This window comes from Balaenoptera ricei, chromosome 1, assembly GCF_028023285.1.
Source record: "Balaenoptera ricei isolate mBalRic1 chromosome 1, mBalRic1.hap2, whole genome shotgun sequence".
NCBI lineage: Eukaryota > Metazoa > Chordata > Mammalia > Artiodactyla > Balaenopteridae > Balaenoptera > Balaenoptera ricei.
Genome location: NC_082639.1, coordinates 174431969 through 174454460, shown reverse-complemented (window position 1 = coordinate 174454460; position 22492 = coordinate 174431969). Strand labels below are relative to the sequence as shown.

Sequence of the window (22492 nt, the reverse complement as noted above, 5' to 3'; positions counted from 1 at the left end):
AGCCTCAGAAATTTACAGTGACCAGGCCCTTACATCAGAACATCAAAGTAACCTGGTTTTGTCGCACAGTCCATAATGTTAAGATCTAATATAAATCTCCCAAATCTGTGTGCTGTTATAATATTTATGTAATAAGTGACACCACATTTTTTGCATAGTTTTGGGTGTTAGATGTGTTATTTTCTGAAACAAGATGAAAACAAATATCCCAAGGTAATATTCCTTAAAAAAAGGAAAAGAAGGAAAGTAGGCGAGGGAAGAGCTATATGATGGGCAAAGTGCCTGGGTCTGCTGAGTGTTGGACCCTCCAGTGGTATAAACTATAGAGAGCTCTGATTTTCATTTTAGTCAAATTTTACTCCTTTTTGTAACCTGATAAAACACATGTACAAACTAAGCTATAACTTCATTAGTCTGTCAGTTGTAACAGAGTTTGAAACAAAACATGTGCAAAAGCAAATCCTTTATTGAATTGCTTGCATTTATAAAAGGTACATTTAAATTTTTTCATTGAATGATTCTGATTTAGGAAGATTTTAGAAAACCGGCATTTTAAAACATGGGAGAAATCACTTCTTTCTACCATAATAAACCCCTAGAAGAGAATCTAGTTTTAGAAAAGCAAAAGGAGGCTTAAAACAGATAAGATCTAATGGAGGCTGTGTTGTGTTGTTTTCTTTTACTGAGAAAAGAACTTCGTTGAGGATGTGTTTTGCAAGAAAGGACAAGGAATGAATTCAGTAGTCATAGAACCCCTGACTGGCAGTTAGTTTGAATATATGCTTGAGGCTTGCATTAACCAGTGATACTCTATTAAAACAGCATATTTGGGTAAATTTGTTGGTTTAAGCCCAAGATGGATTAGTGTTATGTTGACTTACATTCTTTAGAATAGGTCATGTTAAGGTGCAATTCCAGGATGTTTCTTACCATGAGGAAAAAAATTAGGTTTAAAATGACCTATGGAAGAAAATGGTTTTTAAATAACCTTTCTTAAACAGTTACATATATGCATATAAGTGGAGCCTTCCTATATAGTGTTAAAATTCAGTCTTATATAAATGTAATTCTGAGAAGTTATACATTGAAGTACTCTACTGGGCTTCTCAATTTGATGTTACACTTAAAAATGAGAGACAAGAAATAGATGTTTGAGATCTGAAACAATTATAATGAACGTTTTATTTTATGTAGGCTCTTTACATTGTCCTTTTTATTATTTTCCTCTTAGGCTGAAAACCTTCTCCTTGATGCTGATATGAATATTAAAATTGCTGACTTTGGTTTTAGTAATGAATTTACAGTCGGGAGCAAGTTGGACACATTTTGTGGAAGCCCGCCTTACGCTGCTCCTGAGCTTTTCCAAGGGAAGAAGTACGACGGGCCCGAAGTGGACGTGTGGAGTCTCGGCGTCATTCTCTACACGTTAGTCAGTGGCTCCTTGCCTTTTGACGGCCAGAATTTAAAGGTATCAGCTAAATTTGATATTAATGTTCTATCCCCAAGCACAGTGATTTCATAAGCCAGTGATACGTGCTTTCTTTTGCTTTGTAAGGAACTGCGGGAGCGAGTCTTACGAGGGAAGTACCGTATTCCCTTCTATATGTCCACCGACTGTGAAAACCTCCTGAAGAAATTATTAGTGCTGAATCCAATCAAGAGAGGCAGCTTGGAAGTAAGTAATTTTTTCCACTCCATATTTAAAGTCTAACAATTAAAATATTCAAGGAACTACAGAGCATTATTTCAATAATTTTTCCCCACATATTTTTAGGAAAATTGCCAAATCATCTCATTTGCCTTTTATTTAGAGCTAGAGAAAGTCACATGATGCTTTCACTACTCAAAGATTGTGCAGTAGGTTTGGCTAAAGACTCTTATTTCTTCTTTGTCCTGCAGTGAAGTCTTAAATTAAAACAACATCAAAATAGGGATAAAATTGACTTCGTTGAAGAAGAAGGAAAACCTAGTCTCTGTCAGAAATTGCTTGGTCCAATATAGAAACCTTGTATTTAGTAAGTACAGATATTTCAAGGATAAAAGAAGATAGTGAAATTTGAATCCAGTGAATACTTCATGGCTGTATCTGATAGTAAAAAATTTAATAGAACCCTGTCAACATCAGTACAGAAAATTTGCAAATATTTAAGTAGAACATTACTGGAAACAGGTATTTCATTTCTTACCACACTGTTGTGTTGCCTACATACATTCCGCATATGTGAGTTTATTTATAATAACAGACGCTGTTAAAAAAGTACTAAGTATGTTACAGCCAGTAACATCAGAGGTTCATATAACCAAAATGTCTAATCTTTTTTCCTTGTGACACTGCAGTCAGAACAACTTATTAAGCATTTTGCCCATCTGTTTTTAAGAATATTTTAGCCTGTACTAAGATAATTTCAGAGATTCAGCATGTATTGTTCACTAGTACTTTTTTGTCTTCATTTATTTGCCTTAATAGATAGGGTAGAAAATTCAGAGAATTAACCTCATTTAAACTGTACTTTTTTAGTGTAGCAATGGGGGCCTTCTGGCACGGACTCCATGCTGGTTAGGAGGCCGCCTTATAGTGAGCCATCCCTGTGTACAGAGCTCTCAGGTTAGTTTGGGCTTTGTAATTGTATTACCACAGTACTTTTCACTAAAAGATACAATATGATGTTTCGATGGAAGTTAAGGGATGGTGACTTCCATTGGGAAATTATTTTAAATGTTTTATATCAGTAAATCAATTATCAGATATTTTTTACTGAATTGTTTGTTTAAATGTGATTAGTTACTTCGTATGATTTTTGTGGGTTTTTTTCCTTTGAGGGGGGTCAAAGGATATGTTATAATATTTTAAAAGAGACATCTGTGCAGTAAAAAAGCCCACTTTCATATTACCGCTCTTCTAAACTTACTTTCAACCATTATAATGGAAAATTGTGTGAAATAGTTAAAATTGTTGACACTCATACAAGTTCTAAAATTTTATAGGAACATAAGCCTCTCTTGATCCTGCTTTATGACCCATTTTTATCATTGGAGCCAAGTTTACTTGAATGTCACTTAACAAAATGTCCAGAGTTGAGGCATCAGCTCAGCTAATGAGAGGAACAAAAAGACCATAAAGAACAAAAATTATTTGGGGGGAGTAGATTTTACAAATCTCTATGGACGATTGATAAGATATACTTCGTGTCTTAACTATGATTAATTTACAGTGGCCAAATATTTAAGTCTTTCATCCTTAGCATTAAAATATGAAGGATTAAAGTATTAGAATTCTCTGACTTGAATGTAAAAGCAAGTTATTATTATGAAAACATTTGCTCATCAGAAGCTCAACTTCATGTATTTGCATATAGTCTGGAACTTCCTGTTCCACCTTGTCAAAATTAAGTTTTCCAGCCACGGAACCATGAGTCTACATTGGAAATATTATCATAATATTGCAGATATCACCATACAAAGGCTGGTCTGCTTCACAATTCCCAGAAGTGATTTTCCAGAGAAACCTGACACCATCGGAAAAAAAAAAAAAAAAAAGATTTCTTTATACCAAATCTTAAGAAACTCCCCTTGAAATAACAATGATGTCGAAAATTATATTAGTCTTCACTTTTATTTTCATACCTACTTTATTATCAACTTTACAACCAAAAAATCCATAAAGTATAAAAAGCAGCTATTTTCAAAACACCAGTCTTCAGTGTGTAAACATAAATTTTTATTCAGTAATAATGTTTTCATGTCATGTTGCATTCTTTTTTTTTAACTTAAACGTTTTTAGTATGTACTCTTTGCTTTATCATGAGAGTGACCACCTTCCCTGTCAATAGCTATGTTGTTCTCCTTGGATTATGTATCAGAGTTTATTTAACTATTCTCTGCTTGTTCCACATGTGAGTTGTTCTCATTGTTTTTGCTAAAAATAATGTGATGTACTTTTTCCCTTTGGGACGTATGCTTAGATAAATTCTCCAGACAGTAATTACTCGGTCAAAGGGTATAAACAGTCTGCTAGGTCCTGTGTATCATTGCCAAAAGATTGTTTGTGACCTAAGGCATTTGAAGGTACATATTCTGCACAGCTTGTTTCAGTATTGGATAAAAATAATTTCTAGTATTTGATGCCTTTATGATAGTAATACAGTTTGTCATAATTGCTTTAATTTGTATTTCTTTCATTAGAGATAATGCTCAATATTTTTAATGAATAGGTTAAGTGTCCTTCATATGTAAGCTCTCTGTGTCCCTAAACTGTTTGTCTAAAGGAGTCTGGTTAATCAGCTTTATAGACTTGTATCAGCTTTGTACATTTTGATATGAACTATTTCCCTGTTAATTCTCATATTTTAAGAAATGGAACTTGATGTATTTTTTCGGTGTTAGTTGAGTATCATGAGTTATTGATGAAGCTCTAGTCTTCACTATGTAATTTGCTAATATTGAAGTTTGATTTAAAGAATCTTTATTTTAAATAATTTCACATTCTACTTGCTTGACCCATAGTTGCTTCTAGATCTAAACAGTTAATATAATTTTTTCAGGTTGTATATATGAGTGCTGTCACCTCTTCCTGATTGTACTCATAATGGGGGGGACAGTATCACACATGATTTTCAAAGGATTTGTGTTTTATGTTGTATGCTGGGTTTTTTCCTATTTATTTGAATATTGGTGTGTCTGGATTTTTTTTAGAAAGATACTGAAATTTTTTCCTGCTATCCCCTCTTTGTATATTCTTTCATTTTTCCAGTCCTTAAGTAAGATGGACTGTGTTACCTTAAAAAATAATAACAAAATTTGAGCCTAAAGCAAAGTTCCTCATTATTACCCGTTCTCCCTCATCTTTGGTCCTCCTCAAAAAGTATTTATTTTTACTTTTAACACCTTTTTCAGCTGCTGCTAAGATAATCTTTAAAATCTTGCTCGTGTCTGCCCAGTTCAAGTGACAGTAAAGCAAAAAACAATTAGTAATAATAATAACCGTTTTTCTAATGAAAATTTCTAAGTACAAATTCAGAAGCATATGGTATACTTTACAGAGGTTGAAACCATTTAAGAAAAATTATTTTCATCTGGCCAGCCTAAAGTCCATAATTTTTTAGTGTGGACCTATGTGTAGGGTGTATGTTTCCATTGGTAATTTGTTTAACTCTTTATAATTCATCTGAATCAATTATTTTGTTAGAACTTCTCAGCAAGTAGTCATTTCTGTTCAGTGACAGTGATGGCTAGGGTAAACTTTCTTCAAGTTTGGAATCTTGTTGGACCTCTTGTTTCTCATGTTGAGATATCTCAAATGAAATCTGAAGTGGACTAGTTTGTTCAACTGGTCTAGTGCTGTGTGTTGGCCAGTGGTTTACACTGTGCCTGAAACCACCGGGAATAGGGTTGCATGAACTCCGCGGTCACCAGCACCACCATATCCTGGGGACACTTACTTCTCCCTTGGCTTTGAGTGTTAACTCTGCGATTCCCATGGAGGAATTTTGTGTGGGCGTGAGGTTCACACACTGAAGACAGGTATTTCCACATGCTCTTCTCTTTCCTCTATCCCTATTTTGTTGCTCTCTGTGCCTTACTCCTCTAAAAGACCTTCAGATTTAGAACTAGTGGAGTTAATTCTACTACTTGTTCGCTTAAGCAGATCTTCTTTCTTCCTACTGTTACCTCCCATTCCTTTTACTGAAGGAAATTTTTCCTCGGATTATTTTTATTTTGCTTTGAAACACAACTGTTTTTAAGGAGACAAACTTTGCTAAGTGGACTCGGCGACCCCCAGAGATCAGAACAGTTAAGACAGGAAAGCGAAACTGTGTTCTCTGTCTCATCACTGCCCAGCGGCCTTTTCTTTTCACTGTGATTTTCCACCTTCCCTGGATCAGCCCGGCCTCAAATCTGATTTTGTGTGAAGACTAGCAGAGTCAGTGCTCCTTCTGTGTTCCTCAGATTGTTCCTTCCCCAGTGCTGTTTCTAAAATGTTGCTTATCTTCCTCATTAATAAAATGTAGCATTTCTCCATTGCCTGTCAGATCAAGTTTAAATTCATCATCTGAGGATACTCACTTGATCTCCTGTTCTTTCGTTGCGTGTTACCTCTGTTCCAAGTCAAAGGAGAGAATGCCTCACTGTTCCCCCCTCACGTCTGCCTTCACTTGTTCACCAGTCCAGATATTACCTATATCTGGAGAGTGAGTTCACCTCCTAACTTCTTGGGATTCCTTCCCTGAAAACTCCAGCCCACACTGCAAGTTACTCTTTTTCGTCTTTATTAATACTCACTGCTAATAGCACAGTCCTGAACAGTTAATTCTATTGTGTATTCAAATATTTTCAGGTTTTATGAGTAAATCTTATTTCCCCAGATAAAAGACAAATTACCTCAGGGTTTAGTCCACATAGATATTTTTCCTTGATGTGGACAGATAATAATGGTTGTGAAATGAGCACCAAATACACACCATTTAATTGAAAAACATTGGATTAATTGAAAATTTGGATTATCTTAATTTTGCTTTTAATATTTTGTCTTCCACTATAAAATCTGTTATCGCTCTTGTATTTTTTACTTAGGGATACTCTATTCCTCCCGGCACCTGAGTTAAAATCCTCAGACCCCTCTTGGGTTTCATCCTTTCCCTCATTCTCAAAATGAATTTTGTCATCAGGTGCTATAAGATTGTGCCTCTACAGGTTTTCTCTCTTCTGTTTGATCCTGTCCAGTTCAGTTCTCTGTTCTCTATCTCCTGGGCATTTTAGTGACTTCCTAAGCTGTCTTCTTGTTGTTAATCTCTTCTCTACATTTAATTTTACTCAAGGCTTCTGTTCAGGCTTATTTTAAAACACTGCCCTGTTCAAAAGCAACAAACAAGCATTTGTGCTGAGAAAGATAGTACAAGGCACAGTCTTTATCCTCAAGGACTTTAAATATAGTGAAGGAGTTGTGATAAAAGGTAGAATATGATAACAGTCACAATAGGAAATATACAGAGTTCCATGGGAACGCAGAGGAAGGACAGATGAGTAACACAGACGAGGTTTTATTCCTTCAGTCTACAAATATGCATTGAGCATTTAAGTGCTGGGTATGTTTTGGTGCTTGATATGCAATACTGAGCAGATCAGATGCAGGTCATTCTTTGTTTGGGTTTATGGTCTAATAGCGGAGATAATTAACAGGTAAACACAAAATATTTACATAATGACAGGTTGCATAATTGTACACAAAGATCAGAGTACCATGAAAGACAGTGATAGAAGGAGCCCAGATTTTGTGTGGACATTGTAAGACAGATAAAAAGGAACTTAGGTGGAAAAAGTAGGGGGAAACATTCCACGCAAAGATCCTTATCTTCTACTCCACTGAGAAAATGGAAACCAGTAGTCATGAACTCTTCATTTCCTGCCACCATACTCTTAACGGTACTGTCTGAACCCCACCCACCTCCTTAGTTCCCTGTTGCAGTGGAGAGGTGTCTTCTCTTGTCCAAGACTTACCCATTCGTTCCTGTGCTGGATTTAGCACATGTGATGTGCCGTCTCAGTACCTTGCTCCTTCAGTAAAGCTTTCTCTTCTGTCCCATCCTAACCTCCTCTGCTAACTCCTTTCCCTCAACCTTTATCCATACCTAAAGAACTTCTAGTTTTTTTAAAAAGGCATCCTTCAACCTCACAGTCCCCATCCAGTATTCTTTCTTGCTCCCCCCTTTCTGGCCAGACTTTTTAAAAAGTATCTCCACCGGCAGTCACCAATTTCTCATCTGTCCATTTGCCTCTGTGCGTTGCCTTCTGATTCCCATCTCCACCACTCGGTGAAGCCACTCTCAGTAAAAACTCACCTGTCTTTGTCGTAAACACAACAGATTACGTTTTTAGTTATCACCTTATTTGAAAGGACACAACTGCCTCCTCTTTGAAAAACTCTCGCCTTGCCTTGCATGTCACTCTGCAGATTTTTCCTCCCCCCATTTACTTGTGGGATTACTTTTCTTTCCAGCCCTTACATGCTGGTAATGCTGGCGTTCTTTAAGGCTCTAGTATTCATTCTCACTCGATTCGCTCTTCCGGAGAATCCCACCACTCTGTCATCATCTGTTGGCTGCTTTGTAAATCTCCATCCCTAGCCCAGATTTCTCCTGGGCTTCAGAATAAAGTATCTAAGTGTTGACAGGACATGTCTGTTTGGATATGCCGAAGCACCTCACACTCAGTTTGTCTAAACCTGAGCTCCATCTTTCCCAGTCCATTCGACCTCTCTTCCCGAGTTTGGTGTCTCAGTAAATGGTATCAGCCTCTACTCAAGTTGTCTAAACCAGAAGCCTCATCATCGCCTTCATTTTCCCTGAGCTCTTTCATCTCTCCCCTCACTTCCAATCACAGAGTTTTGTTGATTTTTACCAGCCAAATACTGAAAATGTCTTTTTTCCCATTGCCACTGCCTGCCCTTAGAGCGGGCTGGTATCTTTTCCCTCCTAGATTCCAGCTAAAGCCTCTTAGTGGATTTCTGAGTCTCCAGTGTTGAATGACTCTCCACACACTGGCCGGAGAGACTTTGCAAAATCACACTCTTCAGAGATATCCTTTACCCAATTGAAAGGAACCTTCATGATTTGGTCCCTATTAATTTTCCACCCTGGTCTCGCTCCAGCACCCGCCTCGTGTAGTCATACTGACGTGCCGTCCCCCACGTGCCCTGCTCTTGTTTGCCTGGATCGCTCGCAGGCTTTTGCCTCTCTTCCAATTCCTCCTTGCAGGATAACCTCCTACCTATTCTTCCAGCATCTAACCTCCACTTACTTGGGATTCTACTATTTATAAATCTCATTCCATTGGTTATTATTTTCAGACTCTTAATATTGTGCTCTTACAGGGAGATCAGTTGAGTGCTTTGTGACCACCTAGAGGGGTGGGATAGGGAGGGTGGGATGGAGATGCAGGAGGGAGGGGATATGGGGATATTTGTGTACTATGTATAGCTGATTCACTTTGTTATACAGCAGAAACTAACACAACATTGTAAAGCAATTATACTCCAATGAAGATGATAAAAAATATATATTGTGCTCTTAAATTTGAGAACATCACTAAGGACTTAACTTCAGCTCATTTGAAAAACCAGAAGTATTTATGTCTAGCTTATGTTTATTAGTTTTCTTGTTTGCCCATTCTCATTCATCGTAATAATAACAAACATTCAGAGAGCTGCCACGAAAATGTAATGTGTTGATAAAAGGACAGTTAGATCCCTTTGTTTGTACTGATGTGTGTGTGTGGAGAGGTGGGGTTTGTTATAGATTTGGTTTTTTGGTTTTTTAAATTTATTTTATTGAAGTATAGTTAATTTATAATGTTGTGTTATGTTATAGATTTGTTTTAAACATTTTTCAAGACTTCCATTTTTAAGCACTGTCTGAGCTGCCACCTCCATATATTTGTGCAGTCCAGCTGCAGAAGTGAGTAAAGTTGTCAAGGACTAGACGGGCTTGATTACAGGGATTGGTTCCAGGAACCTCCGTGGATGCTCAAGTCCCGTATGTAAAATGGTGTGTAGTATTTGCATATAACCTGTGCACATTCTCCCATATACTTTAAAGCATCTCTAGATTATTATAACACCTAGTACAGTGTAAGTGCTATGTAAATTGTTGCTGGTATGTCACAAATTCAAGTTTTGCTTTTTGGGACTTTCTGGAATTTTTTTTTTCTGAATAGTTTCTATCTATCGTTGGTTGAATCTGAGGATGCTAAACCCGCAGATACTGAGGGCTGACTGTACTGTGTAGCTGTCCTAAGTGGTTCATCATATTCTTTGAGGATTTTTATGTATTCACCATGCAACCTAGGAAATTCTGCCAACAACAAAATTTTCCTTCTGCAGATGCTGCTGCCTGATTATTGTCTAGGCTTCTGCCAGACATACTATTTGGGAGGAGGGACAGGAAGGACTTTGATATTTTGGAAAATCATGTGGCAGGAATTTACAGCTCTGCTTTGTAAATCTTTTTTTTATCCTGATGTGCACCCTCCCTGACACTTTTACTTTATTGATGAATGATCACTAAAGACTGGGTGACAGCAATGTTATTTTTTTAATTTGTAGTGAGTCTACTTTTATTTAAATTAGTTGGATAATGTACCTAAATTACCATTGCTCAGAGTGGTTATAAGAAGTAAGTATGTCTTGCATCATATTCCGTTGTGTATGTGTGTGTGTGTACCACATTTTCTTTATCCATTCATCTGCCAATGGACACTTAGCTTGCTTCCATGTTTTGGCTATTGTAAATAATGCTGCAGTGAGCATGGAGGTACAGGTTATCTCTTCAAGATAGTGATTTCATTTCCTTCGGCTAAATACCCAGAAGTGGAAACAAGAAGGAAATACTGCCATTTGCTACAACATGGATGGACCTTAAGGGCATTATGCTAAGTGAAATAAGTCATACAAAGACAAATACTATATGATCTCACTTATATGTGGAATCTAAAAAAAAAAAAAAAGACTAACTTACGGAAACAGAACAAATTGGTGATTGCCAGAGGCAAGGGATGGAAGAAATGAAGGAAGATGGCCAAAAAATGCAAACTTCCAGTTATAAGATAAATAAGTTCTGGGGATGTAATGTACAGCATGATGACTAGTTAACAATACTGTATCTTATATATTTGAAAATTGTTAAGAGAGTACATTTTAACTTCTAATCACTAGAAAAATCATTATAACTGTGTGAGGTGATGGATTTTATACTGTGGTGGTCATTTTGTGATATATACATATATCAAATCACGTTGTGCACCTTAAACTAAGACAAGTTATATGTCAGTTATATCTCAATATAATTAACCTGTCAAGTATATCTCAGTATAACAACTACGAAAAAAGAAAGTGGTAATCTTTTAAGTGTTATATGTCTACATATCATACTTTAAGCATATATGAACTATCTACAAAGTTTAATGAAAATATATCAGTATCATGTGACCAAGACCCTTAGGAAAGTCTTCCCATCTGGCACAGCAGTATTCTTATAGACCCCAGTTATCAGAGATCTGGTCTGGAGCACCTGTCTTTTGCTTAGTGACTTTGTGTAAATATTATTAGTTGAAGGGAAGGTACCTGAGGAGTCAAGGTTAGCCTCAAAAATCTGTGTATGGAAAATTATTTTTTCTAATTAGTTGAATATTGGAAAATAAAGTTTAGAGATAGAGAATATACTTTGCAGGATCTAGAAAAAGAATATTAATGTATCAGCACCTAGAATGTTCTTGAATGAAAACCTAGAATCCTATAGTAATAAAAAGTTGAAAAATTTTCTAAATTAATACAGAATTAATCCCCATTAGTTTGCCTTTGTTTGTGGGTGATAAAAAACACATGTAAATGTATCCTCCTTCCAGTTTGAAGTGTACATTACACACAGTCGTGTTTACTATGTGCACAGCATCACACAGGAGGTCTCCAGAACTTTCTCATCCCACAGGACTGGAACTCCGTACCATCGAGCAACAGCTCCCTCTTGCCCCCTCCTCCTAGCCCCTGGCAAGCACCATTCTACCTCCTGTTGCTCTGAGTTTGATTGTTTTAGATACTTTATATAAGTAGAGTCATGCAGTATTTGTCTTTTTGTGATTGGCTTATTTCCCTTAACAGTGTCCTCCAGGTTCATCTATGTTATAGCATATGACAGAACTCCCTTCTTTTCTAAGGTTGAGTAATGTTCCATTGTATGTATTTACCACATTTTCTTTATCCATCCATTCATCCATCAGACATTTAGATTGTTTCTGCATCTTGGCTATTTTGAATAACACTGCAGTGAACATGGATATGAAATATCTCTTCAGGATCCTGTTTCCCGTTCTTCTGGATAGGTACCCAGAAGTGGGGTTGCTGAATCATATAATAGTTTTAGCTTATTGAGGAACCTCCATACTGTTTACCACAGCAGCAATGCCATCTTACAGTCACATCAACAGCGCACGAGGGTTCCAGTTTCTTCGCATTCTCACCAGCACTTGTTATTTTCGTTTTTTTCGACACTGGCCATCCTGACAGATATGAAGTGATATCTCATTGTGGTTTTGATTTTCCTGATGATTAGTGATGTTGAGCATCTTATATGCTTGTTGGCTATTTGTATATATTCTTTGGAGAAATATCTATTCAAGTTCTTTGCCCATTTTTTTAATTGGGCAGTTTTTTGTTGTTACTGAGTTGTAGGAGTTCTTTATATATTCTGGATATTAACCCCTTATCTGATATATGGTTTGCCAATAGTTTCCTCATTCCATAGGCTGCCCCCTCTGGGTTGCCTTTTAACAGCCCGGGATTGACTGTTGTTTCACAGTCTCAGCTTAAATTGGACTCTGGTAATGCACACCAACGTCTGTTTTCACCCTGATTCTTACTAATTCCTAATTCCAGGCTTAAATCTTGATCGTTCTCTCTTCCCATATTCTCTGAGCTATATTGTCATTACTAACTCTGATTTCCATTTCCCATGATCTCTTCTTTCCTAATGTTTTAGTAAGTGACGATTTTAAAATTACAGGTATATATTTGGTAGAAGACCAAGAAAAAAAAAATCTCTCCATTAATCTTAAATGTAAAAATGAAGCAGAGGTTAAAATCAGTAGGTTTTTATGTTAAAATTTTCAAATGTGAAAATATTCCTTTTAGAGGAGCATAGACAGCAAGCAGTATATTTTGAATCAGTTCATTTGGTGAGTGTGTGGGATGATGGTTAGAGTTGTCATAAGATATATGAGTATGTCCCAAAATCTTACACCTCCTGTCGACCTGCTAATCAAGCTAGAAACAGTAACTTTAGTTTGAAAACATCACGATTCTTGTTGACTGAACCAATAAATTTCACATTTACTAAAAAAGAGCTAATATAAGTGGTTGAATGTTCTGATTGGCCAAACATAATGTAGAGTTTATTTCCTAGCAAATAATGAAAGATCGATGGATGAATGTTGGTCATGAAGAAGAAGAACTAAAGCCATATGCTGAGCCTGAACCAGATTTCAATGACATAAAAAGAATAGGTAAGTATTTAAGTATTGTGAGAGGGGTGGTCCCTAGGCTAAGAGTGAGAGTCCTTTAGTCTACCAAAATCGTGTTTAAAATGTAAATGGGAAGCAATTTTTATTTGAAAAATACTTGCTTTATCATCTTTTCTTTCTCCGGATATACACTAAACATTGCAAAATTCAAGTTCCTTATTTTGTTCTCATATATTATAATCTAAACCAGTTGTTGGCAACAGTGGTATAAAAATTAAGATAATGTAGATAAGCCTCATTCTTTTCTTTCAGCAATTCCTAACAGGAGGAATGACTGATTTAAGAATCAACACTGATCAGACTGATAAATATCAGCAAAACATAGCATGTATTTTAACCAAAAATGTAGAGGCACTGAGTTAGAGGGAGGAACACTTTGGCTCCCCCTTTGTTTCCCACCATCTCAGCAGGGCCCATCCTCCCACACCCAGTCAGTGCTCTACTCCCAACCGGTTCCCTCTCTTCATTCCCAAAGCCATCAACAACTCACAGTTGAGTCATCTCCTGTCTGGCTTGAAGGCAGAATGGCTGAGGAGGAGCATTGTAGGGTGTTAGGAATCTGATCAGAAGAACTGTGGGACTCAAGCCTTCCAAAGAGTAAAGCAGAAATTGTTAAGAGATGAGAGAAACCACTCCATGAGTGGCTGAGGGTGTGTTGAGAGAGAGAGAAGGTGTTCTGTGTGTGTCACAGAGAGACAGATACTACGTCTAGCTGGATAAAGGAACTCAGCTCAAGGATGTGCTGGGCAATGAGAAATGGAGTAGCCTGTGAATATATTAACCCACAATTTAGATAATTTCTGCATGAAGAATTGGGGATGTACAGTATCTGTAACTACACAGTGTCTGTATATTAGTAATCCAGAAGTTTTATAATTAAAGTTACACTTTAAATTTTCAGAATTTAGTTTTCATATCTGATGTGGGCAAACTTGCCCATTTTTGTTGGTTTCTTTACTAAAATAAACCCATTTTCAGAAAATTTGCATTTTGTTGTTTTTTATTTCTAGACATCATGGTCACCATGGGTTTTGCACGAGATGAGATAAATGATGCCTTAATAAATCAGAAATATGATGAAGTCATGGCTACTTATATTCTTCTAGGTAGAAAACCACCTGAAGTAAGTTTATCACCTTTTCAGATTAATGTGAATTATTTCTTGAGCTAAGTCACAGCTAAGTATAGATATAATGTTAGCAAATATATTTTAGATTGTATCAAAAATAATACAAAGACCCTAACATTCTTATTTATCAGAATTCAAAATTCAAGTTGCTGAGTTGTGAACTAATCTTATTTCCGAATACTGAGAGATTCTGTTTTGAAAGAGCAGGCATAGAGCCTTGCTTAGCTCTGAGAGGCCCTGTTCACAGTCACGTCTTTGAGAATGGCTCGGGCAGCCCAAGTGCAACGGCCCTGCCAGAGGTAACACGGTTATTTTGGGTGGGCAGAAAAGACAGCAACTGAAACAAAAGGAGGTGACAGCATTGAAAACAAAATGTATAGGTGGGAACCCAGGAAAAGGTTGTTTGGTGATATATTTTGCCTTGTAGAGTGTCAAGTGTTTTGATACGTTCAATTGGAAATTCTCAAGGCCAGTCGAGGTCTATAATAGCTATGGAGAGAGAGTAAGGAAGTCACTCTCTGCCAATTGTGATTGAACCTTTGATGATCCTTTGGGACAGCAGATATAAAGGTATAAATCGAGAGTCAAGAACAGCCCAGAGCTTTGACAGTTGGTTGAAAATTAGACATCTGTGGGAGGCATTTTGTAGACTAGGATGAAATTATTTATAATTGGATAGTAACTATTAGTGAATTAGTACATTCAGCTGACATTTATTGAACCTACTCTGTACCAGAAACTATGCTAAGTACTGGAATAGAAAGATTAGAAGGTTTCTGCTCTCAAGGAGCCCTCAGTCTAGAGGGGAGAGAATCGGTCCACAGTGTGGTACAGTGTGGAACGTGCTCTGATTAGGGGGATGTACAGGATACTCAGGGACATAAGGGGACAGGCACCCACAACAGGCCAAGACATGTAAGAGGTTGAATTAACAGTATTTGATAACCTGTTGGAAATGAAGGATAAGAGACTCTCAGATTTCTAGCATAGGTGACTGGTTTTGTAAGATGTATTTGCCAAGATAGGAAAAGAGTGAACCTTAGGGGGAAGATGGGAGGTTTGTTCAGTTCCGGGTGGTTGAATTTGAGATTCCTGTTGGTTGGAGCTGTTCAGTAGACATTTGGATATAAAGATCTGGATCTGAAGGGAATGAGTTGAATAGCATTAATAAATTTCGGATTCATCATCAGAGGGCCACACAGTAATGTGCCAGGAACTGTTTTAAGGACTTTACATGTATTAATTCATCTAATCCTCTCAATGACCCTACCAGGTAGGTACTACTATAGCGGAGGAGAGGGATCTTCAGTAGAGATGCTAATAGCTAGGAAAGTGGTGTCAAAGAAGCCAAGCCAAGAGAATTTTAAGAAGTGGCAAATAGTACAAATGATTATCTCTAAAGTCTTTGAACTGTTTCTACCTAGATTTCAGATTTCACTCCTGAGATCTTTAATTTTCCTATTAATTTAAGTATAAAGGAAACACGAATTTTATAAGCATACAACCCAGCCCGTGCATGAATTAAAGTGAAGTTTGAATTGCATTGAATATAAACGAACGAAGCTACTATAAGTAGTAAGAGCCTGAACTTTGGAGCCAGGGTCACTGGGTTTGAATTCCCACCCCTCCCCCACCCCAGCACAGCCACTAACTAACTGTGTGACTTAGGCAATTTACTTAATTTCTCTGTGCCTCAGTTTCCTGATCTATAAAATGAGGATGACAATAGTACCTATCTCTTAGGGTCACTGAGAGCGTTTAAAGGAATTAATACTTCTCAAGTCCTCAGAACAGCTCCTGGCACACTACTATGTGCTCTGTGTTAGCTGTTATCTATTAAAATTTTCATCATCAGTATTTCTCTGCTCTTTATCATTAGCAACTTTACATATGAATTTAGATTTCCCATTAGAATTGCCAGTGATTCAGTCAGAAGTTTGTTGGCAACAAAATACTTCTTTATTACAGAGAGAGGGAAAGTGTATCAATCCCCAGTACACCATGCTTAGCTCTAAGTAGATGCAATTTCTTGATCGAAGCCAATAAACCAAATTTTGTTCTGTAAATGTGGTGGAGAAAGCAAAACAAAACAAAAAATGTGTGTGTGTTTGTGTGTGTGTATGAAGTTAAAATTTTAGATTTCATCCTAAGTTTGAATCTCAGCTATACCTGAATTCGAATCCCAAAGATGTCTCTTGAATCTCTTAACCTCAGTTTTTCCATCTAAAAAGTGCAGGTTAATAGATCATAGGTTTGTTGTAATGATTAAACAAAGTAACATATATAAAAAGTTCAGCATGGCGGCTAGTATATAATAACCATTCAATAATTGGTAGCTATTATTTGGACCCAGAAGGACCCAAAGCCATTTGTACAAGATAACAGAAGATGACATGTACTTGTGGAACGATGTTCTATCCAGTTCTCTCCCTTCCTGTTTGCCAACTTGCAGTTCTGTATCCAAACTTTTAAATTTTCTGAGTTCTGATTACTCCTTGTACGACTTGGAAGAAATTAGAAAAATCAAGCGTGCATATTGTTTCTATGAACTTTTTTTAATTTTAAAATGCTGGTGGTCTTTCTTCTTATAGTTTGAAGGTGGTGAATCATTATCCAGTGGAAACTTGTGTCAGAGGTCACGGCCCAACAGTGACTTGAACAACAGCACTCTGCAGTCCCCTGCTCACCTGAAGGTCCAGCGGAGCATCTCAGCAAATCAGAAGCAGCGACGCTTTAGTGATCATGGTGGGGGAAAGTCAAATATGTGGAAAGACAGACTGAGTCTGCCCAAACTTGCATTTTTTGTTAAGCATTATACAGTTCACGTGTTTATGTTCTTGTATCATTCCCAGTTATCGCAGGTTTATATTACTGAATGATAAATATAATCCTGTTTTCAGGGGCTGACCTAATTTTTGTAATCAAACAGTTTAATCTTCGTTCAGAGTGTAAAGTATTCAAATAAAGATATTTTTAATACAGAGTTTTTGTTCGTTAGAAGAAAATATGTCAGTTGCTTTTCAGCTAATTATGCTTTTTAAAAAATTACAGCTGGTCCGTCCATTCCCCCTGCCGTATCATATACCAAAAGGCCTCAGGCTAACAGCGTGGAAAGTGAACAGAAAGAGGAGTGGGACAAAGATGTGGCTCGTAAACTTGGCAGCACAACAGTTGGTTCAAAAAGTGAGATGACTACAAGCCCTCTTGTAGGGCCAGAAAGGAAAAAGTCTTCAACTATTCCAAGTGTGAGTACATATTCTGGCATATTGCAATATGCTGTAGTTATTTGTTGTCAGAATTTTTTTGTTTAAAGATTTTTTAAAATTTTATCTTTTCTTTTCAAGTTTAAAAATACTGAAGTGAATCATACATTTAAAGAACGTGCAAAGGGGGCCAAGCTTCTAATAAATGCAGTTTAAGAACAAAAAGTGTGATTTCTTAAAATAACATTTAACCTTACCACAAAATAGTACATTAAACTTCCCTGCCTCAGTTTTCATGTTTGTAATATTTACTTGATAGTATATTATATTGGTGCATTTAATTTTATGTTTACAAATAAACTGTTCAATGAAGGCAGACTACAATAATAATTACTTTATAGAGTTAGCTCCCATTATCCACTTAAAACAGCAAACTATAGAAATTATATAATGGGAGCTGGAAGATAGATTGAGACGTCCCCCTGTAAGACAGCAGCAAAGAATAAAGAGAAAATATAAAAGAAAACTAAGATATACAAAGGATAGAAGTAGAATTAGTGGCATTTAGGAAATAGGAGTATAGAAAGGAAAAGGGGCAAAATGAAAGGGAGGAAATATTTGAAGATGAAATAATAATTTAAAAAGATGGAAAACTTCATACTAAAAGGTCTCAAAAAGGCAAACAAAAGCAAGGAGGAAAACCTACTCCTGGGCTCATTAAAGTGGGATATATGGATACCAAAAGCAAAGAGGAGAAACTTCAAAGGTCCCAGAATGAGACAGCAGGTGACCTTAAAAGGAACAAGATGCAGACTGACACCTGATTTCTCAACAGTAAGATGGATGCAGGAAGATAAATGGATAAAAAATAGATATATTTTTAAAATATCAAAAGAAAAGCACATTGAACACAGAATTTTATACCCAACCAAACTGTCATTTAAACATAAAGGTACAATAAGCATATTCTTATGAATAAAGTACCTCAACTCTTGTGATACAGTGACCCATTTGAAAACACTGTACTGTTTGAGGAAGTACTCTTATAATAAGAGAAAGGTATCTAGAGTTTTGCTGTAAAATACATGGGAATTGAAAGCAATCAACTAACTTATTAAAGTATGTATGTGGTAACATACACAAAAAAGAAAAAAAATAATGAAAATTCAGAACCAAAATTCTGGATAATATCCAGGAAGTGAGGCTAGGGATAGAAATTAAAGGAAAAAGCATATTCCTTGGAAGGAAAGATAGGGGTAAGTGTAAGAAATCAGTACAGTTGGCCCTCACTGTCCATCTGTGTTTGGTTGAACCTGAAGACACGGGACCTGTGGATACAGAGGGCCAACTATACTCAGCCACTTTATATAAGGGACTTGAGCCTCCATAGATCTTGGAATCCGCAGGGGGTCCTGGAGCCAATCCCCAGCGGATACTGAGGGACGACTGTAGTGATAAGCAAAAATAAATTCAGGAACTTAAGGGCAAGAAATATAAGGACAAAAATAAAATGTATAACTTTTAAACCAACAGAAGAAAAGGAATTGAATTAGCTTATGGAAAGTAGGAAAGGAGAGAGAAAACATAAAAACACTTTAAATAGAAACATGAAATAAGGTACCAGAAAACCCAGCATAACCTTAATTGTAAATGGGTTAAACTCCCCAATACCCACATTGTCTTACACAGTTAACGGAAACCATATTTTTAAAAAATTATGTGATTTGATCATCACCTTCTGGTCTATGAAATAGATGTATATAACCACTTTAAGGATGAATGGATATAGCCACTTACATTCCAGCTGGTCTGTTTGGAAATGATTTAACTATAATAGATTTAGTACATTTTTTATAAGTAGTTTTTTAGACAAGTCATCATTTCCTCTTATCTAAACATCAACTAGAGGACAGTGTCCAGAGTGTCATCACCCCATATAACAGAAAGAAAGAATTCCATCCCCTATTTCCTGCTACTCTGCTAGATTACCTGTCATTCAACTCAACTTGGTCTTATTTTCCCATGAATATTCTCAGCTGTTTCCACCCCTGTCTTTATGCAGTGCTCTTGCTTAAAGTTCCCCCTTCACATTATGAAAATCCCATTTCTATAGATCATTTCAAGTCCTGCCTCCTGGATGGAGCCTTCTAGGACTGAACACTCCAAAGTGATCTTGTTGGCCTTTCCGATTGCTGGACCACGTTGTTTACCTCGTAGCTGTGTGCTGCCTTGCATTGTTCACTGTTGTTTCCCCATATTTATGTTCTCCTGTTACATACTGACACACTAGCTTCCTCAGAATCATTAGTGATCACGCACAGAGTGGGTATTCAAAGCATATTTATTAATTTTAAAAAGGCATAAAAACTAAGGCATTGGTTTAAATTTAAACTAACTATGCCACACTTATCTTTCTTTTTTAAAAAACATAAGCCAAAAGATTCTGGTAGAGAAATTCTTCTCTTAGCCACTTAGTATTAGTGTCACTGCCATCAAAGGGACAAGGCCAGGGAGGCAGCATGTGAGGATCACAAACCTGGAAGGCACAGTTTTGAAGGAGAAACGGTTCACCCATCACACTTTGAGAAGGGAAGTAGTGTTACTGAAGACAGCCAGAAACGTTTTAGAGGTCTCTAAAGGATGTATGGTAGCATGATCTGACAAGGAATTTGTTCAAAATTAGGTTACTCATGTGACAGTTCAGCCAAAACAGTGAAATTATCAAAAGTGAATATTCTTATATTGCTACATTTGGTGCCCATGGGATAATTTTACAGACTTCTAGTAATCTCTTGGCGGTTTTACACTTTTCCAGGATTTTTCCCTATTTTCTGTTATTTATTTCTAGGATTTTTCCTCTAAATTTTTTTTTTAATAAATTTATTCATTCATTCATTCATTTTTGGCTGTGTTGGGTCTTCGTTGCTACACGTGGGCTTTCTACAGTTGTGGCGAGCGAGGGCTACTCTTCGTTGTGGTGTGCGGGCTTCTCATTGCGGTGGCTTCTCTAGTTGTGGAGCACAGGCTATAGGCGCGTGGGCTTCAGTAGTTGTGGCACACAGGCTCAGTAGTTGTGGCTCACGGGCTCTAGAGTGCAGGCTCAGTAGTTGTGGCGCACGGGCTTAGTTGCTCCACGGCATGTGGAATCTTCCCAGACCAGGGCTCGAACCTGTGTCCCCTGCACTGGCAGGTGGATTCTTAACCAGTGCACCACCAGGGAAGTCCTCTCCTCTAAATTTTTAATCTCCAGTTATCAATAATTTCCTCTAAATTTTTAATTTCCAGTTAAAGCTCCTCAGTAGTCTATAAGAGCAAAGTAGGAAATAATTAAATGTTCAAATATTAGGGATTTATTAGTTAAAAAAAACACTGTATATCTGTGGAGCTGAAAAGAGGAAGTATTCCCAGGGTGGCACTGCACAGTGTTGGTGTCCTCAGCCGGGCCTGCCTGTGACCCTGGAGCTTTGGTCTCTTAACATCACCAGTGGCTGTGGGGTTTTCCCAAGCAGGTGCAGAAGGTTCAACCACAGGCTTCCAGGTGGCCTTCCGTCTTCAGGGCCCCAGGTTTCCTGTTTGTGATGGTAGTGTGGGGTGTCTCTCGTGCATAGTCCCCTCAAGCTGCCTGTGCCACTCCCCTGGCCTTCTCCCTATCACCAGCTTACAAAGGCATGAATAAAACCCAGCTTTTTCCAAGCAACTGTTCACCACTGCTGTAGGACAGTAAGCTAAGAAAACTGTGTGATGCTTGCTGTGCTTTGCCTTTTGTTCCTACAAGGGAGAGGGGTGGGAGATAGAACTTGTTAATATAAGATTCTGATAAATTAAAATTCTACCACAGACTTTTTTCAGTTATTTGCAGCTTAAATTCACTTCTCTGATTTTCCACAAATACAGTTAGAATATTTTAATGTGTTTTTTTTCCTTCTTAAAGAACAATGTGTATCCTGGAGGCAGCATGGCAAGAAGGAATACATACGTCTGTGAAAGAACCACAGATCGATACACAGCACTGCAGAATGGAAAAGACAGCAGGTAACTGTCACAGTGACAGGCAGGGCTACCTTTGTCATTGCTTTGCATTAGTGCTCTGGGTAAAACTCCTGTAGCTGAATGGGTCAAGAGGAAAGGAAACACAAAACAGCTAGTTAGATTGCAACCAACCATTCTTACTAAGGCACCTCTTCATCTGTACCAGAATGGAGCAATGGAAAAATATTTAGGGAAAACGGGAGATAAATGTCTTAACCTGTGATTTTTCTGAATAAAATATGATAGTAAATAATTCCCTATAGCAAAACCTATCATAGCGTCCTAATCTGATCTTCATTATTTGAATCTTACTCTTTTCTACCCTTGCTGCTTCCTTCTTACCTTCTTCCTTCCCACCCACCCCCCATCAAGTCATCATTATATACAAATAGTGAAGGCTTTGTTTGCCTTCCTCTAAAGAGATGTGGCCATCTCAACTGATCATTGAGAACCATACACTTCTCAAAGTGTTTTATTTTAAATAATGATAAATCATATTTTATTATTTAAAAAATCTCAGTTCTTTTCATCGTGAGTTAAGGACTGCTCATCCGTATATTACAAAAGGACAGGGGGAGTCTATTCTAATAAAATTCCATTTAGCTCCATCCCTCGTCATTTCAGCAGACTTGACAGACCATTCTTACACTTGTTTCCTCTCAGTTAATAGGCATGTAAAGTACATGTTATTATAAGGCATAGAAAGGTAAATGAATCTTCCTTGGACCTAAGATCCTTTAGGCTAGAAAGGTTGTTGGGAATTGATTTCTAACTTACTCTTTTTCCTGTACTAAATCCTAATCTGCAGCTCCTTTAGTCTGTAACAGTTTAGCCTGTTGATTAAAGATATGAACTAAAAGTGTTTTGATGATGTTTCCAGAGACAGGATTTTCGCTACAATTATGAATTCTTATTGAATAGCGGACAATGGACCACAGCAACACATCACACCCAACTGTGATTGCTGGAAAGTGAAAACTGTCTCTAATCATAATCATTTTATCCATAAAAATAATGTCATACTTTTCAGATTCACATATATAGAACAAGAGTGTGTGAGTTCTTT

At 37.2% G+C, this 22492-nt stretch overlaps 1 protein-coding gene across 8 annotated transcripts in view; it reads left to right on the top strand.

Annotated features, from left to right (window-relative positions):
- MARK1 (microtubule affinity regulating kinase 1) overlaps window positions 1–22492 on the top strand; it is a 144121-nt gene that overhangs the window by 107846 nt on the left and 13783 nt on the right. For 7 of the 8 annotated variants that reach the window (XM_059942206.1, XM_059942214.1, XM_059942189.1 and 4 more), the window contains exons 8-14: window positions 1232–1468; window positions 1556–1675; window positions 12948–13047; window positions 14076–14188; window positions 16786–16939; window positions 17246–17439; window positions 21329–21429. In XM_059942206.1, the coding sequence (XP_059798189.1) occupies window positions 1232–1468; window positions 1556–1675; window positions 12948–13047; window positions 14076–14188; window positions 16786–16939; window positions 17246–17439; window positions 21329–21429 (1019 nt within the window). Of the gene's footprint in view, window positions 1–1231; window positions 1469–1555; window positions 1676–12947; window positions 13048–14075; window positions 14189–16785; window positions 16940–17245; window positions 17440–21328; window positions 21430–22492 lie in introns of those variants that run through there. The other variant, XM_059942247.1, reaches the window with a different exon arrangement.